The following is a 16,392-nucleotide window of genomic DNA, read 5'->3' on the forward strand; positions in this document are numbered from 1 at the left end:
TTTAAAAATAAATCTCACGCTTAAAATAAACAAACACACTTTAGTCGAATAAAAACAAATTTCGTTGTAAAAACGTTGTCAAAACAATTCGAAATAAAATACACTAAAAACACTAAAAATCAGTCACGAATATTGTCAAATAGTAACAGAGACTTGTGGAAACATAAACGACTTACCAAAAATGGGGTCGTCAATGTTAAGCAGAAAATTGGTTTATTTGAACCGTATTCACTGTTATATGACTTAAAAATTAAAGTAATAAGCAAGTTAAAGTAAATAAATACTGTAAGTACTACGAATATCGTAAATGAAATACTGCCGGCGTCGCCGGTGCTTTGGTACGGCGGGGGGCGGCACCGCTACGATAAGACTAGCATGAAATTCGTTTACACCTTCGCATTAATAATTTCTTCCTCTTTTTCCTGCTGTTTGAACATCTGGAAACAACAAAATATACTTTCTAACATATACTTTAATAATTTTATAAATGTTTTGGTGGCGTTGTTGTTGGTGGTGGTGGTGGTGGTGTTGTCGGTGGTGGTGTTGTTGTTGGTGGTGATGGTAGTATTGTTGTTATTGTTGGTGGTGTTGTTGTTGTTGTTGGTGGTGTTGTTGTTGTTGGTGTTGTTGTTGGTGGTGATGGTGTTGTTGTTGTTGGTGGTGGCGGTGTTGTTGTTGGTGATGCTGTCGGTGGCGGTGACGGTGGTGTTGGTGTCGGTGGCGACACGTACTTCACCAGTAGACGTGCAGCCTGAGGCAGTCCCCTGCAAGGTCTGCGAGCAGCGCGCGGCGGCGCGGCAGCAGCGCGAGGCCGGCGACGCGGCGCGGGCGGCGCTCCGCCAGCTCGCAGGCCGCCAGCACGCGGCCGCCCGCCTCCAGCGCCACCAGCGCCGGGCGGCCGCGCACCGCGCGCGTGCACACTATCACACGCTCCTCCCCCTCGCCGCCCTCGCCCTCGCCCGCGCCCTCCACCGCCACCGCCACGCCCCCGTACCCGCCCCGGCCTGCAACACACATATTCACAACTACATTAACAAAGCATGCGCTGTTCACACTTGGCCAGTATAATTTGTTTAGATCCACTGGCGCTAGTTAGTGTTTACATTAAGCCATTTAAATATCAGTTCATTTGTTATAAACTACTGTTAAACTATACTGGCCTGGTGATAACCGCGCATAAGTGCACAAATTAAAATCAAAGAGCGTTGATGTCCTTCAGACATTCTGCACTTGACTTGTGTTCTCTTGTGCTCCGTGGTCCTGGGTTCGAATCTCGGCAAACACCAATGCTATTTTCATAGCTTGAATTTTATGTGTACATTTACACATTCAACTGAATAAAGCAAACAAAATAAACACATTTATGCCACAATGTAGCAGTAACATGTTGAAATGGCTCCAATATGCGTGGTGCTTGTTACCTTTGGGCACAGGTGCGATGGTGTTCCGCAGCGTGCCGTGCAGGTCGTAGATGCGCACAGCCACGTCCGCCACCACCAGCATGTCGCCCGACAGCGCCACGCCGCCCACCAGCCCCAGCTCCCCCCCACCGATCTAAAACATACAAATCATACTAATATTATAAATGCGAAAGTTTAGATGGATGAATGTAAGAGTTTGTAGCCTTAATGGTTGAAAGGATTTCTATGAAATTTGGTATAGATGTAGAGGATAGTCTGGAAGAACATACAGGCTACTCACTTTTGTTTTTTTTTGTAATTCCACGCTGACGGAGTCGCGGGCGAAAGCTAGTAACATTGTAAGACATGAGCTGTTCCTGTGCGGCTTCATCCGCACGAAATTATAATAAACATCATTACATTGTTTACATTTGTGAGATTTTAAATTCAAATATTAATATTCAAATGCACAAATAACAAGTAATGTAAAATGTCCCTTGGTAAGTGTGCTATAGTTACCTCAGTTTCAATGTTCCCGTGCGCGTCGAATATGAATACTGCGCGTGCGCCATTGTCCGCTACGGCGAGGCGGCGTGACGTCACGTCCGCCGCCACCGCCACCGGCCCCCCCAGCCGCTCCGACCGCACCGTGCGCACCGTAGACCCGTCCACACTCACCTGGTACACCACCACACCATTACACCATTACATCATTACATTGTTACACCATTACACCATTACACTATTACACCATTACACCATTACACTGTCACACTGTTACTCCATCACACTGCAACACCCTTAACTTTTACATTTATATTAGTAAGATTTAGTTTGACAGGCCCAGGATGGTTCCGGTGATTTCCACGGAGATTCAGGAACCCTCTTCTAGAGGCTGGCCACCGAGGGGGTTTTAGTGGATACAAACCTCACATAACCCTCTCTTCTCCCCAGATGGAAGGGTATCTTTTAGAAGTTTCCCACCCCCATACCAAAAAAAGGCCATTCAGGGTAAAACATTCTTTTCATATACTAAAGATTTGAATTTTGTATACTTTAGACATTGTTTAATGCAATACATATATTTAATATAGAGCACCTCAGTTAATGTCCTCGTCCGCCAGTTGACAGCGACCACGCCCTCGGCCGTCACCGCGATACCCGTGCAACTGCGCCCCGATAGACCTTAACATAATAGAAATATTAAATATCACCCGCAATTATATACGTATTTTAATAAATTTGGTGTATAATGCATTAGTAGTGTTCACTACCTTCGTTAACGATGTGAGTTTTGAAGGCAAAAGTTTCATCGTCCAACACCTTCACTCTGGAGTTGCCGGCGTCCAGCACGTATATTTCACGACGCTTTGGACACCTGCAATATGCAGATAAAACTAATACTATGCGAACACTAAGTAGACGTGATATAATCCTTTAAAATTAAAAATAACGGTAGTAAAGTACATTATCACATAGGTGTACGTTTGTTTGCGTTTGTAAATGTTTTGTCTTTGTAAGTGTGCGTGTGTAAATATAGCGTGCATGTGAGGGAGCGGTTATAAATGTAGCGTATATGCAGGTGTGCGGGTGTAAATGAAGCGTACGTGTAGGTTTGCGTGTGTAAATGTAGGGTGCGTGTAGGTGTGCGTGTGGAAATGCATCGAGTGTGTAGGTGTGCGTGTGGAAGTGCATCGTGCGTGTAGGTGTGCGGGTGTAAATGAAGCGTACGTGTAGGTTTGCGTGTGTAAATGTAGGGTGCGTGTAGGTGTGCGTGTGGAAATGCATCGTGCGTGTAGGTGTGCGTGTGGAAGTACATCGTGCGTGTAGGTGTGCGTGTGGAAATGCAGTGTGCGTGTAGGTGTGCGTGTGTAAATGTTGGGTGCGTGTAAGTGTGTATGTGTAAAAGTAGCGTCCGTTTAACTTGTAGATACCTGGCGACAGCTACGGGCTGGCTGAGCTGGTCCTTGCCGGTGCCGCGCGAGCCCCACACGAGCAGCGGCGCGGCGGCGGGCAGCACGCTGGCGCGCAGCGGCGAGTCGCGCACCGCGCGCGAGAACACCAGCACGCGCACGCTGATCGCACCCGCGCTCCATGGACGCATCGTGATCCTGCCAACAGACGTACACAATTATTCATCTATACTAATCTATAAAATTGGAGTGTCTGAATGTACTATCAAAAGAAAAATTATAATGATGAAAACAGCACTTAAAATATGTCTTCTTTCTGCCCCACAATCCGCGTTCGTTCCGGGTAATCTCAGAAACGGCTGAGCCGATTTTGACGGGACTTTCACGGGAAGCTAGGTGACATTGACGGTATAGTTTTTTTATAAATTTCGCGCCATCAATATGGCGACCAGACCGCTACATCTGGAACGAGTGGATCGATATTGACGGGACTATGAACAAAAAGTAGATGGTGCAAGGTACATGTAGGTGATGTTATAAACGACAATTTAGTATATTACCGCGCTCAAGAAGTTTGAGGACGACAGCTCGCTATAAATAATTATAGTATTTTGTATATAACCTGTAGAGTCCAGTGTCGAGGTCTGTGACGGCGCAGGGCAGCGGCGCGTCGTCGAGCGTGGCGGCGGCGCTGACGGGGTCCCCGCCCGTGCTGCGCGGCTCACCGTGGTAGTCCACCGTGCGCAGCACCACGCACACCTCCAGCCCGCACACGCACACCGACTCTGCACATTGCACATTTTACAAAACAACTCTTCAAAGGACAGAGGGACTCGGTGGCCACCATAATAAGGTGTGACTAGGCCATAGTCAACCAACCAAGTGCGAGTTGGTTGACATGGCACATATCTTTGAATTTCTTTCCCGATATGTGCAGGTTTTATCACGATGTTTTTAAAATCACATTGGTACATGGTGGAACCTAGGACCTTTGGATTACAAGTGAAGTGCTCAAACCCCTGAGGCATCGACGTTCTTACTAACTTACTAAAACTTATAACTTACCTAATTGCAATGTACACAATCCTGGGAAGGTGGTACTGGTCCGCACCCGGCCTAACTCGGCTAGGGCTTCGACGAATCGTTGCTGGGCATCATTGTGCGCGAAGTCGACCGCCAGGAACGCGTTCTCCCTGGGCTCGGCGAGTGCGGCCGCGTCGCCCAGCCGCGCGCCCAGCGCCGCCGCGCGACTACTCACCTCGCGGACCTCCACTTGCTGCTGCAGACCTGAACATTCTGCTTCCACCTGTCAAATAGTACTCGCTGCATCATACGTCATCGCTGACTGTGTTTTCACTGCTGTTAAACATGTTTTAATATGCAATTAATTTGGAAAGCACCAGTTCGCTTTACAGAAGCGTTGTTTTCTTCGAATTCTCTTTTGGCGAGAGAAGTTGACACTATGACAGGACTTTATTTATATATCTAAAGAGAAACAGGCGTCTCCTCCTCCGTCGATTAAGGGTAAGCAACGATCACTTTGATTTGATTGATCACAACGTTTGCCACCTTATGCTATAAAAAAAAAAAACAAAAAATATGCAGGTAAGATATGTTGATATAAAACTAGCAAGTAAGATTGTATGTCTCAAAATAAAATTTATAATTCATTCACAGAAGCCGTATAACTTTAAGAGCCGTATAGTAAGCAGTAGTTACATTGAAAGGCTTAAAACACCTTCAGAAATAAGTGTTAATAAAAGCTACCCGTCTGATTACTAACTTGATTATTAGTTACACAACAAAGCATACTTTATTCTATTGTGTAGTTGTTTTTCTTGCCATTGAATTTTTTTTCCTGAAACGTTTTATATAACTACCTACCGTAATAAAGGAAAGAATTATTAATATAAATTTGTGAGCCTGATGAAGCCCTAAACATACACATATTCTATTTGTCTTACTATGAACTACATATAAATCTAACCTTGCTCTCAGACATATGTAGGCATTCTATGACATTAGCCTTCTTAAGCTAGTAACATACAAGGTAAGACTGACTGCAACTAATAGTTCTTACTTCTAAGTAGGTCTGTGTGAGAATCAACATTTTATTTGGAATTTTAACAGAAGGTGATACATGACAAAACACCAATAAAATATAAATAAAACTTACTTTAGTTTTTTCAGCATCAATCAACTTTAACTGTTCCTCAAGCAGCTTTCGTTTATGTGTTGCCGCTGCAGCCGCGGCTGACTTAAGTTCACTGTGCCGCTTGTCTAAAGCAGCTTTCAGTTCCGCGAAATGTCTGTCAATAGCCTCCTCAGCGGCTGTAGCTGCAGCCTCTAATCTTCTTAACTCACTGGCAACCGCATCCCTAGCGGAGCCCAGCTTACTAAGACACTCATTGGCTCTATACAACAATATCTCAGACATTCTCTTTAAGGCAATCGAAAATGGCACTACGGTATGATCACAGGGCGTGTCGCTGTGAGGTCCGTCGGCGCAGTGCCGACAGAACACACAATCACAAGTCTCACAGAACAATAACTCTCTTCCCGGATGAGAACTACACTGGGGTATCACTTCTCTTCTTTGTCTTGCCATCAAATCCAATAACTGATTGACGAGGAACGAAGGCGGTAATGCTGGAACGCCTCCACGGGGTATTGTGATCAATTCGCGGCAGATGGGACATCGGAAACTACCCGCGTCTCTGGTTTGCGATGCAGCTATTCGAGTAAGGCAATGTAGGCAGACTGTGTGTGAACATGGCAAAAGCTTTGGAGTATGCTCCCCTCCATCATAAGTGCCTGAAAAGAATAAATGTATAAATGTAAAGTTAGAATACTATAAAATTCTAGATTAACACTATCTCCAATAGGAAAGTTGTCCAAAACTATACTTTTCTTTGATATTATTAAATCTGAAAGTTTCAGGAATTGTACTTTGTATTTCCTGCCATACATTTACTTATTATGCCTCTGTGCTGTCAAATGTGCAACAACCAATGTGTAGATAATATAAAAATAAAATGAGGTGTACTAACATAGACATGTGCCGCAGGTGAGGAAGCTCTCGTTAAAGTCTTCATAGTTGATGGAGACGGTCTCGACGAGCGTCGAACTCATGCTCGCCATCCCGACGCCCAGTCGTGAGCTGGCAAATGTTTTAACACATGTTTATGTAAACTGTCAAAACATTAACACATGATTGCAACTGCCAATAGTTAGTTCACTTTTATATACAAATTGTAATAACATCAAATATAATATAGCAAAACATTTTATCATCCCATTTCCTGTCAATAATTGATACTAATTAAATTCAATGTAGAGTTTTTTAAACAAAACTTCTTTTTCTAACCTGCGACACAATTCTCCAGCAAATATTAAAATTGACAGAAAGCTAAAATAAAATGTTTTTAGTAATGTTTTGACAATACCACACAGTGATTTTAAAAGCCCTGCAATACTGTGGTACTCTATATTAATGTTACTATAATTTATTACTTAACAGGAAAAAGGAAACCAATAATTGATTAACATACATGTTAATTATGTTAAACAGTGGATAAGGGTTCATAATTGTACAAATTACCTCTGTTTTTATTGCTAAAACATATTTGCAAAAACATATTATGTCTTAATATGCAGAAGGATGAATGAGAGTAAGAAGAGTTTAGTGGAAAAAAACAGTAAATATATTGTACTATCTTATTTTACTAGTGTGTAATAAAGCATTATTTTTCCCATATAAGTAAATAAATAATAGAATGCTAACAAAACATACCAATTTGTTAAAACAATGTCATATCTAATTAAGTTGTTGCGTAAATTACAATTTGCTCTAACCTGTTTACAGTCTGCTAATAAGAGATAATTTGTACAGAGCACTGTGAGTTGTGAATCACCAATCGGTGCAGATTGTTCATTTATTTTATTGCCTTCAATTGAATGAAGTTCAAAATGTGCTTGTCATACTCACATTTTTATAAATAACAATTCTGTCGCATAGACATTTTTGTATAGAAATGTCATGTATTTAGAGGAAATTATTATAATTAAAGTTTACATTTAAATATTTTACTACACAAAATTTAACTACTATTATATGCAATAAAAACACTTAAATGAGAGAATTATATTGATTTACTAATTTAGGATGAATTATTCATTTGTTTTAAACAATTATTTTCTTTATATATGTACATTATTTTTTTTAAATCAGGTTTTACCTTTGCTACTATTACAAGCAAACTAAGATAAGTGAAGCACATGTGTGTACACAAGCTATCTCCCTGTTACAGGTGATCCCCAAACTTTGTCAAACAAACAACCAAGACAAAGTTCATTGACCTAAACAGTTATCTTGTCTATTTGTATTTAGAAACAGAGACTGCATGTAACAGGTGTATTACTTCTTGTAAATATTACGCGACTAAAAATTAAGCTTGCGTTATTTATTATACGAAAATAAAGTTGATTTTTATATTATTTTTGAGTACAGTAGATGTTAAAATTTTTAAATGCTATATTAAGCAAATAATTAATTAATAATGAAAAGCATTTGAAATACTAATGGTATAGCATGAAATAAGTATAGAAATATTCATAATACTCACAGAAACGAGCAACAATACATGGACGTGAATTCCGATACTGGCGGCTGCTACACACATACAATTTATCTCATTTTCTAAGATTAGTTTATGACCGAATAGAAGCTTTATTCTAATCGGTAAATATTATTGCAGACTTGAGCAGAATCGAAAGATCAAACACATCTTTTGTAATAATTCACGCCTGCCCTTCTACTAAAACGAAACAAATACATATGCAAGGCGAGTTACTTCTCGATTTGGTTCACTTCAATGCAGTATGCAATTCTGAAGCCAATTTAAGTTTAAAATTTGAAGCGAATTCTCTTTCGTAATCGATCGATATTATAGGAAAACTATGCTCATGACAAAGAAGTATCAACTATTATTGTAATTAACCACTATTTTAAGACATAATAACTAGCGAATCTAACTTTCATCCCACTAAGTACCACGATACTAATGTTTCATTTTTAGTTATTCTATATTTGGAAGGTTTTGTTTCCAAATATTTATCAAAACTATTTTTATGTCAACCATTAACCTTACAAAACACAACGTCAACTGTCAAAAGTGAACTGACATTTTAAAATTAAAAAGTTACATTTTCTGTATTAGATACAAGGCCTTTTAGACACATGGACCGAGCTTATTATTTTAATCTTTATTTTTTTTATTTTTTGGAACAAATTAGTTTACTTATTCTTTTAGTACGTAGGTCCTGGATTTCGGATTTGTAACATTTAATTTTCAGTTAATAGAATTAATTGTTTTTAAAGTATATTAATTACTACCATTCTGTCTCATTTTTATTAAATAATGTATTGCAGCTGGTGTTTTAATCATCACACCAAGATAAAAGTTGTATAGATAGATTCGAAGTTGAAGGTCATATAAATTATTCTATTTGTGATGGTTTGCGCGTAGTAGGCGCTCGTGTTTTGACTAGTAATTTGCTATTATTGTTGGACATTTTCACAAGCGTTTTAATAAATCGAAATGTTAAATACATATAACCTGCGTTATTTTACTGCCGTTACTAATAATTGTACCTTTAGGTGTACTTTTATTTAAAACTTTACATTTTAAACGGTGATTCACTTTTGGCAATATTTTAGAATTCACCTTGTGTTCCAGATATTTTAAGAGGACAAAGCATTTAAGCACATCCAATGGACCTAAGCCTTTTGATTCTATACCTGGGTTGTCATCATTACCGTTTTTGGGACCGATACATCATTTTATGCCAATTATAGGTAGGTACTTTATATTTCCTTAAATTAACGAAATAAAAGCTGGCAACACATATGACCATCCCCTTTAAACTAGGTTTAAGTATATTATAATCTCATAATTTTCATAATTGTGGAAGCTGTGAAGACGCTGGATGTGGAAACCGGAAAACCAGATACTGCTATGTCTATGATATCTATAACAGAAAATCTCAACATTTCATGCTCTTTTAATCTAGTATTAAAAAGTTTTAAAGACCATCCGTACCTTCAAAATATGTTGATCGATATTGATGTTAATCTTCATACAAAAGAGACCTATATTCAGTCATAATTTACTATTTTACTTACCTTACTTTAGGCTCTATTGGCCCGAAAGCAAATTTCGTCGACTTAGCTCATCATTTACACACAAAGTATGGAAACATAGTAAAACTGGATGGTATATTTGCCAGAGCGAATATGGTACTCTTATTCCAACCAGAAGATTTCGATCAGGTAACAAATCAATACAATTATATCATACAAAAACCGACTGTGAAAGGATAATAAAAAAACAGCCTATGTTACTCACTGATAACGTAGCTTTTTAAAGGGGAAATAAGTTTTGAACCAGCCTAGAAGTTTTTGAGTTATATCTTTCCTCTTTATAATAATAGTTTAGATGAGTGTACTACAATCTGTATTCAATTTGCTTTTTAAATAGGTATATAGAGCTGAGGAAACAAGTCCGTTGCGGCCAAGTTTTGATACTATAACATACTATCAAGAAGAGTTACGAAAAGACGTATACAATGGTATTTTCGGATTAACTGCTGCGTAAGTACGCGGCTTGAAAATAGCTATTTCCTCAGTGACTACTGCAACTTTTTAACATTTTTTTTTTGGTAGACAAGGCGAAAAATGGAGAGATTTTCGTACAAAAGTAAATCCAGTTTTTCTGAAACCTAAATTAGTGAAACTGTATGCACCAGCTTTAGATGGAATTTCTAAAGAAATGATTGAAAGGTAAGTAAGTCATGACGGATAATTTTAAAATAACGACTTTTTGCTTTTTGAATTTAAACCGTCAAATATTTCTACAGGTTGATGAAATTAAAGGATAAAGAGGAGTATCTACAATGGAATTTCGACAAAGAAGTAACAAAATGGTCGCTAGAATCAGTTGCATACATCGGTTTGGGGAAGAAACTGGGATGTCTTCGTGACGACGTTGATAATGAAAAAGCTGAAGTACTAATAAAATGTGCACGAGATATAATGGACTTTGCATATAAACTAGAATTTTCTCCGAGTGTTTGGCGCTATTTCGAAACACCAACCTTGAAGAAAATGATTAAAACTTTAGATTTGCAATGGGAGTATGTATAAAAAACCTCCATATATTTATTGGATTTATTTAAACTTTTTTATATATTTTGGCGGAGAATGTGGGACTTTATTAGTATTTAATTGATATTTTTTTAAAGAACTAGTGCCAGTTACATAAAGGAGGCAAAGCAAAAAATTGATGATCGTGGCTACGATATTCCAGATGAAGACAAAAGTATCATAGAAAAGTTGCTGGCGATTGACGAGAAAGTAGCCATTTTGATGGCCAACGAAATGCTCTTAGCTGGGATAGATACAGTGGGTATTTTGAGATTATTCACATTTATTTTACACTTAACTTTCACCCGCGAGGAATTAATAAAACAAAACTAAGTAGCCTATGTCTTCTTCCAGACTATCCTCTACATATATATGCTATATTTCATCCAGATCCAGTCAGCAGTTTAGGTTAAAAACTCCAACATTCATTCATCGATCCATCCAAACTTTCGCATTTATAGTATTAGTACAAAGTAAGATTGTAAGAAGTCCTATGTTATTGACTGCATGTATTTTAATTCCTACTTCATTTATATTTTAGGTTAGTTTTACGACCGTTGGTCTACTATACAATTTGGCGTCAAATCCTAAAGTACAGGAAAAATTACGCAAAGAAATACTTTCTGACAAACCCAATCAGTACCTAAGAGCGTGCATAAAAGAATCAATGAGATTATATCCAATATTACCTGCGAACTTAAGAAGAACTACCAAGGAACATATTGTTGGTGGATATGTTATACCCAAAGGTGTAAGTTGATCATTATTATGTATAATAGTATTAAAACACCATTACTACTGAAATCTACATAATCTACTACATAGGAAAAATGAATTTTACCTGACTGATCAAGAAAGTGGATGACAGTGTAACATATAAGCCATTTTTTATTCAAGATTTAAAAAAAATAATTCATGTCTTATAAATTTCAGATTGATGTAATTGCACCTAATGAATTTTTATCTAAAATGGAAAAATATTATCCGAAACCATTAGAGTTTATACCAGAAAGATGGTTGATGGATAAAACGGACCCATTGTACTATGGTAATGCTCATCCGATGATAACTCAACCGTTCGGTTTTGGAGTTAGAAGTTGTATAGGCAGAAGAATCGCAGAAATGGAAATTGAAACATTCATTAAAAGTTTATTACAAGAAGTAAGAGTGAGCTGGGACGGGCCACCAATGAAGATTGTATTAAAAGTAATGAATCAACTACAAAAACCTTATTATTTCAAATTTGAACATATTTAATAAAAAATATTTTTTCTAAAAATTTAATATTAACTAAGCTATATTATTTATATTAAATGTACTTTTATACATCTGTTATATACTTTACATAGGTTTTCTGTATTTTCCCTGTATCCATACTCTATACATTGTCAACATTTTACCTCTATTTACTTGTAGTCTTCTATCAATTAAGTTTTGTTCTTCAACAAAACCTGAAGACTTGAACAAACTCCTTATTTCTTCTTGAGTAAAGAAGTACACTTTCGTATTGTCTCCACGAGCATAAAAATTATCAGAAATACAACGGCCTTTTTTAAATCTAAGTTGTGCTAAGTCATATTTTCCGTAATCCCGGAATACAACTAAACCACCAGGTTTTAAATATTTGTATATATTTCCAATAAGTCCTGGCATTCTGAAATAAAATAATGATTTCTATTATAGCTTAATTATTTAACACTTATAGTTTATAGATTTTTTAGGTTTAGAATTTTTTTTTTTTGCCTATTTGATTATTATTTGTTTTAAACATATCTTCTTAAATAAAAGGCACAAAAAACTATTGTGGCACTAAATACTATGCATAGACAAAACTAGATGTATTTTTCAATTGAACAACACTGTATTGTTTCAGAATTTATGGCCAATTTTACTTATTACTAATATGGGAGATATTTAACAAACATTTATTGGTTAAATATCTCCCAATGGCTCAACAGATTTAAATTTGGGATAGATGTAAAGCAAAGTCTAGAAGAATACATAGTCTACTTACATTGTTTTTTTTTAATTCCTCTCATACAGTGTCGCGAGCGAAGTTAGTATATATAGAACTATGTAATAATACTCACTTGACAGGATCAATTGCAGATAACACAAATATTAATACTATTATATCTATAGAATTTTCCTCGAATGGCACCTCCCAGTTGGGAACAGTTGCATCCAATACAAATACATTACACCTCTTTGTATCATAAAGTTCATTTTGTTGCATAATTTCTATAGCTTTTGATGAGAAATCACATCCATATACAAATAAATTAGGGTCTAAGCTGTATTGTAGGATGGGAAAGATAGTGTTACCAACTCCACATCCAATTTCAAATATGAAACGCTTGCTTTTGTTTGATGTGTCCGGCTTAACTGCACATGTGTTATCCGGGTAAACTCTTTCAGGAGCTGATGTATTGTCTGGTGCTAATTCTGGGAATTCTGTGAAAAGCCAGTGTCGATCTTTGAAAAATCTGAAATGTAGAAAAACTTAGTTAATATTACCGTTGAATTTTAAAGCATCCGTTGCCTACTATTTTACACTTATATTTGTAATTATATTAATACCATAAATGTGAATGTTTAGATTTTTTTTATATGACATAAGGTGGAAAATGAGCAAGCGGCCACCAGAATCCATAGAAGTAGAAAGCAACAGCTGCTCATAAACATCCGCAATTGCAGATGCGTTGCCTACCCTTAATTGACGAAGGAGACGCAGAGAAAAAGGACATTTCCTCTTCCCGTGTGTCTCCTTCACCATCAAATCCACTTTTCCTTCCTATCTTTTCCTTTAAGAATAGGGTGGAAAGGGAAAGGGGAAGAAAGGACTAAAATTAGGCCTCCGGCACCACAATCATCAGACGAAACGCGATATTGCTTCTACTTCACGCCTGTTTTCTGTGTGGTTGTGGTATTACACTAGGCGAGCCGGCCCATTCCTCGGAAGATGTTAAAGCGGGCTCTACCACTGTTAGATGGATGGATGTTGTTATAAACTATCTTCAAATGCTCAACAGAACTAAATGACATTTGTTAAAGATGTAGAATAGAATCTGGAAGAACACACAAATGACTTATTAAGTTTTTTAATTCGACAATGAAGATCTTGCAAAAACCTATGTTCATTATTAAGAAACTCACTCCAAAATAAAATGTACATGGAATTTTAAAAGTACCCTTTTGGTATATTATCAGTACTTTAAAACTGTTAAATTTTATACTCTACCTATTTTGATGAATATCATAAAATGCATCCCAGTGTTTATCTGCATTTTTTTCTAAATCCTTTAAACGGTCCTCCGTAAACGTTACTATTGAATTTTTTTCTACCTTTTCTTGAGCAGCCTTTTCTTGTTCTTCGTCCCATTCTACGTTGTCCCTGAAATTTTAGTTTTAAATTTATTAATTAAACTTAAAACTTGAATATTAATGGCGGTAAATGTAGAGTACCAAGCATTAAATTCATAGAGAAATTGTTTATCATTTAAGAATCTAGTTCCTCCCGTGGGCTTTTTACGATGTCTTGTATATTCTAGCTTTCGTATATCGCAAGTTTTTACACTCTTACAAAATCTTTTTGGCAAATGAACAACAGTACCAAGCATTATGCTTGAAGACCTCGTCCACATTTTCTAGAAATCTGTTTCCAAACTGCGGTCTTGTATCAGACGGATCCATTAAGGTATTATAACAGTAAACTTATGTTATTTTTGTATTATAATTTAACATCACGTTTCCAACAGAACCAAGTAGAATAACAAGAACATAACCTATTATTTATGAATTTTTGGCAAAGTCAAATGTCAAAATGACAAGTCGAACATCCACTTCACAATTTAGGCAAAGATTTTCTGTACTGTACGGCTTTGTGTAATTAATCTTAATGGATTTTTTTTATTAATTATTTTCTCTTATTCCAGATGTTTTGATCTCAGGTCATCCTAACTAATTTAATTTCAGGTACTTTAGTTTAATGTTGGGCAGACATTTCGCTCCTTGTCGCTGTTTACTCTACGTATATGCTTTTATGTGGCAAGGCCTCAACAAGTTCATAAGAAACTTAAATTAATTAAATTACGCTAGTATAGTACCTAAACATGATCTTCGGTTAACAACAAATGAGTGGAACCATAACAAACCAGTAAAAAGTTAGGTTTTTTAGTTACCGCATTAACTTTAAGTATCCTTATTTAAACATTTCCTATTTATTGGCCAATAGTCATTTGGCTCAGTAAGTACTTTTGCTAGTTTATATTTCAAAAGTACGTATGATATGTTTGTTATAGAATTTGACATTATGAGATCATAAACTACGTTTCATGCTGTTTTCTGATCAAAGCAAACATCATAAAAACGATTCTTCGGATCATTAATGAGTTCCCACAAGCGAAATAGGTTTGTGTTAAACTTTATTACGTCTAAAAGTAGAAATTATATAGGTGCGGTTAAAAAAGAGAAATGTATCGCCAATAAAAACTTCCCTTTCTTACTAATAAAATAAAAACTTTTAAATTCCGTTTGATTGTTCATGTAAATAGTTTCTTTTAATAAGAAAGCTGATAGTGTATATTAGTCTGCAATCAACACCATGAGTTCTAGGCTAAACGAATCAAGTTCGAGGCTAATAGATGGAGATAAAAGTATAGTTGACATTTTTAATACCAATGCAAGTATACCTACATATTTTATGTTAATTTAACTTAATAAGTAAGTTTAACTTGCGACATAATAACAACAACAGTTGCGATTTCGAATCACTTGTTTTCCGATTTTCCGTTGCATTATATTACTCTGTCTCGGTTGCAAACACATCAAAACTAACAACTTCGAATAATAAAGTATCGAAGAATGAATCTTTTATCTATCTTTGTTGAAAAGTTTTGGTACAAGTTGCCTTGTCAACTGCGCTGTTTTTCGATCAGAGAAAAATTGCAATTTTGAATTTTCAAATTATGCGGTTACAAATTACAAAGAGTAATTTGCATCGAGACTTCGCATAAGTTATACGACAGAAAATTAAGAAAATCGCGAAAACCTAATCGAAGAATTACTCCAGAATCAAGAACAACCAAAGGGAATTAGGTAAAGCTGCCGCGTAAAAATGCGACTAAATACTTCATTTCTAGTTAAGAGGGACGAATAATTTATAAAAAACTTGTTTTCAAAAAAGCATTAATCTATTTATTGTATGTACACGTTAAATTTGTTCTTATCTCTTTATGTTTCGAATCCATACCGTACAACTTAACTAACTACTAACGAAGCTAACATTATTAAGGGCATATATTTAGCGAACTTCATCGACTGTTACATTAAAACTTCTTGAGCAAATTGAACGTTCAAATTTAACATGAATCGTGTTCGTACATCTCGTGTGCGCAAACATTACAACTAAGTTCCGAGTCCTAGCGACGTGGAACTTGTGCTGACGGTTTAGAAACTGTCGTCTGGTACCTGCCAGTCAATCACAACCTTTGGAAAATAGGAAATGGATCATACCAAACGCATTCTTCATTAAAATTCAATAAACTTAGACATTAAAAAATTATTGATTACATATTATGTTCTTACGGCATTAACTATAGTTCTCATTTTTTGTTTCTTTAGACGACGAAAACAAAATGTTTTATAACTTAGAACTTACTAACTAAGGTACCATGTCTAGAGCTAAAGAGCTCAATGAGCTAGATCCACATCACGGTATATATTTAGTATTGTAAATATAAAAACACACGGTATAAGGAAACGATGTCTACTGAGTTGTGTTTCAATGCTATCATTTTCGTCTCTAGTTACGAATTAATTGACGTCACATAAACGGATTATAATTACAATCGTAAGGGCAATTTATTGTTCGTAT

General features: G+C 36.5%; 3 protein-coding genes across 6 annotated transcripts; 1 reads left to right on the forward strand and 2 right to left on the reverse strand.

Moving 5' to 3' along the window:
- Positions 1 to 12,004, reverse strand: LOC106108599 (tripartite motif-containing protein 3-like). Of its 3 annotated transcripts, none has more exons than XM_013289840.1 (12): positions 11,918 to 12,004; positions 6,364 to 6,473; positions 5,490 to 6,127; positions 4,379 to 4,619; positions 3,936 to 4,098; positions 3,335 to 3,511; positions 2,675 to 2,778; positions 2,500 to 2,585; positions 1,920 to 2,078; positions 1,422 to 1,554; positions 732 to 1,004; positions 1 to 437 (listed from the first exon to the last, which is right to left on the reverse strand). In XM_013289840.1, exons 2-11 carry the CDS (start codon positions 6,452 to 6,454, stop codon positions 733 to 735), a joined length of 2,064 nt encoding a protein of 687 aa, XP_013145294.1. In that variant the 5' UTR covers positions 6,455 to 6,473; positions 11,918 to 12,004; the 3' UTR covers positions 1 to 437; position 732. The 3 variants fall into 3 exon arrangements, with proteins under 3 accessions (XP_013145294.1, XP_013145295.1, XP_013145293.1); XM_013289841.1 differs by lacking the exon at positions 11,918 to 12,004 and adding an exon at positions 6,681 to 6,770; XM_013289839.1 differs by lacking the exon at positions 11,918 to 12,004 and adding an exon at positions 7,939 to 8,486 and having other exon boundaries at positions 2 to 437.
- On the forward strand, positions 8,720 to 11,774 carry LOC106108600 (probable cytochrome P450 12a5, mitochondrial). Of its 2 annotated transcripts, none has more exons than XM_013289843.1 (9): positions 8,720 to 8,802; positions 9,052 to 9,170; positions 9,508 to 9,644; positions 9,853 to 9,965; positions 10,038 to 10,154; positions 10,232 to 10,507; positions 10,616 to 10,775; positions 11,059 to 11,268; positions 11,451 to 11,774. In XM_013289843.1, the coding sequence occupies exons 2-9, from the start codon at positions 9,158 to 9,160 to the stop codon at positions 11,772 to 11,774; spliced, it is 1,350 nt and encodes a 449-aa protein (XP_013145297.1). In that variant the 5' UTR covers positions 8,720 to 8,802; positions 9,052 to 9,157. The 2 variants fall into 2 exon arrangements, with proteins under 2 accessions (XP_013145297.1, XP_013145296.1); XM_013289842.1 differs by lacking the exon at positions 8,720 to 8,802 and adding an exon at positions 8,809 to 8,972.
- Positions 11,801 to 14,322, reverse strand: LOC106108601 (methyltransferase-like protein 2). Its single transcript, XM_013289844.1, has 4 exons — positions 14,131 to 14,322; positions 13,759 to 13,911; positions 12,608 to 13,003; positions 11,801 to 12,171 (listed from the first exon to the last, which is right to left on the reverse strand). Exons 1-4 carry the CDS (start codon positions 14,208 to 14,210, stop codon positions 11,859 to 11,861), a joined length of 942 nt encoding a protein of 313 aa, XP_013145298.1. The 5' UTR covers positions 14,211 to 14,322; the 3' UTR covers positions 11,801 to 11,858.
- Between the last annotated feature and the right edge of the window lie 2,070 nt (positions 14,323 to 16,392).

The sequence above is a fragment of the Papilio polytes genome, unplaced genomic scaffold, assembly GCF_000836215.1.
Source record: "Papilio polytes unplaced genomic scaffold, Ppol_1.0 DF821511.1, whole genome shotgun sequence".
NCBI classification, from domain to species: domain Eukaryota; kingdom Metazoa; phylum Arthropoda; class Insecta; order Lepidoptera; family Papilionidae; genus Papilio; species Papilio polytes.

Bases quoted from the DNA above. Each gene is read 5' to 3' on its own strand.
- LOC106108599 (XM_013289839.1), bottom strand. From the start codon at position 7,958: ATGTATTGTTGCTCGTTTCT. The intron at 4,620-5,489 runs GTAAGTTTTATT...ACTATTTGACAG, and splicing joins TTGATGCTGAAAAAACTAAA to GTGGAAGCAGAATGTTCAGG. The intron at 2,586-2,674 runs GTAGTGAACACT...TATTATGTTAAG, and splicing joins AACTCACATCGTTAACGAAG to GTCTATCGGGGCGCAGTTGC.
- LOC106108600 (XM_013289842.1), top strand. From the start codon at position 8,914: ATGTTAAATACATATAACCTGCGTTATTTTACTGCCGTTACTAATAAT. The intron at 9,171-9,507 runs GTAGGTACTTTA...ACCTTACTTTAG, and splicing joins TCATTTTATGCCAATTATAG to GCTCTATTGGCCCGAAAGCA. The intron at 10,155-10,231 runs GTAAGTAAGTCA...ATATTTCTACAG, and splicing joins TCTAAAGAAATGATTGAAAG to GTTGATGAAATTAAAGGATA.
- LOC106108601 (XM_013289844.1), bottom strand. From the start codon at position 14,210: ATGGATCCGTCTGATACAAGACCGCAGTTTGGAAACAGATTTCTAGAA. The intron at 13,912-14,130 runs GTACTGTTGTTC...CTAAAATTTCAG, and splicing joins GTCTTCAAGCATAATGCTTG to GGACAACGTAGAATGGGACG. The intron at 13,004-13,758 runs GTAGAGTATAAA...TCTACATTTCAG, and splicing joins TATGATATTCATCAAAATAG to ATTTTTCAAAGATCGACACT.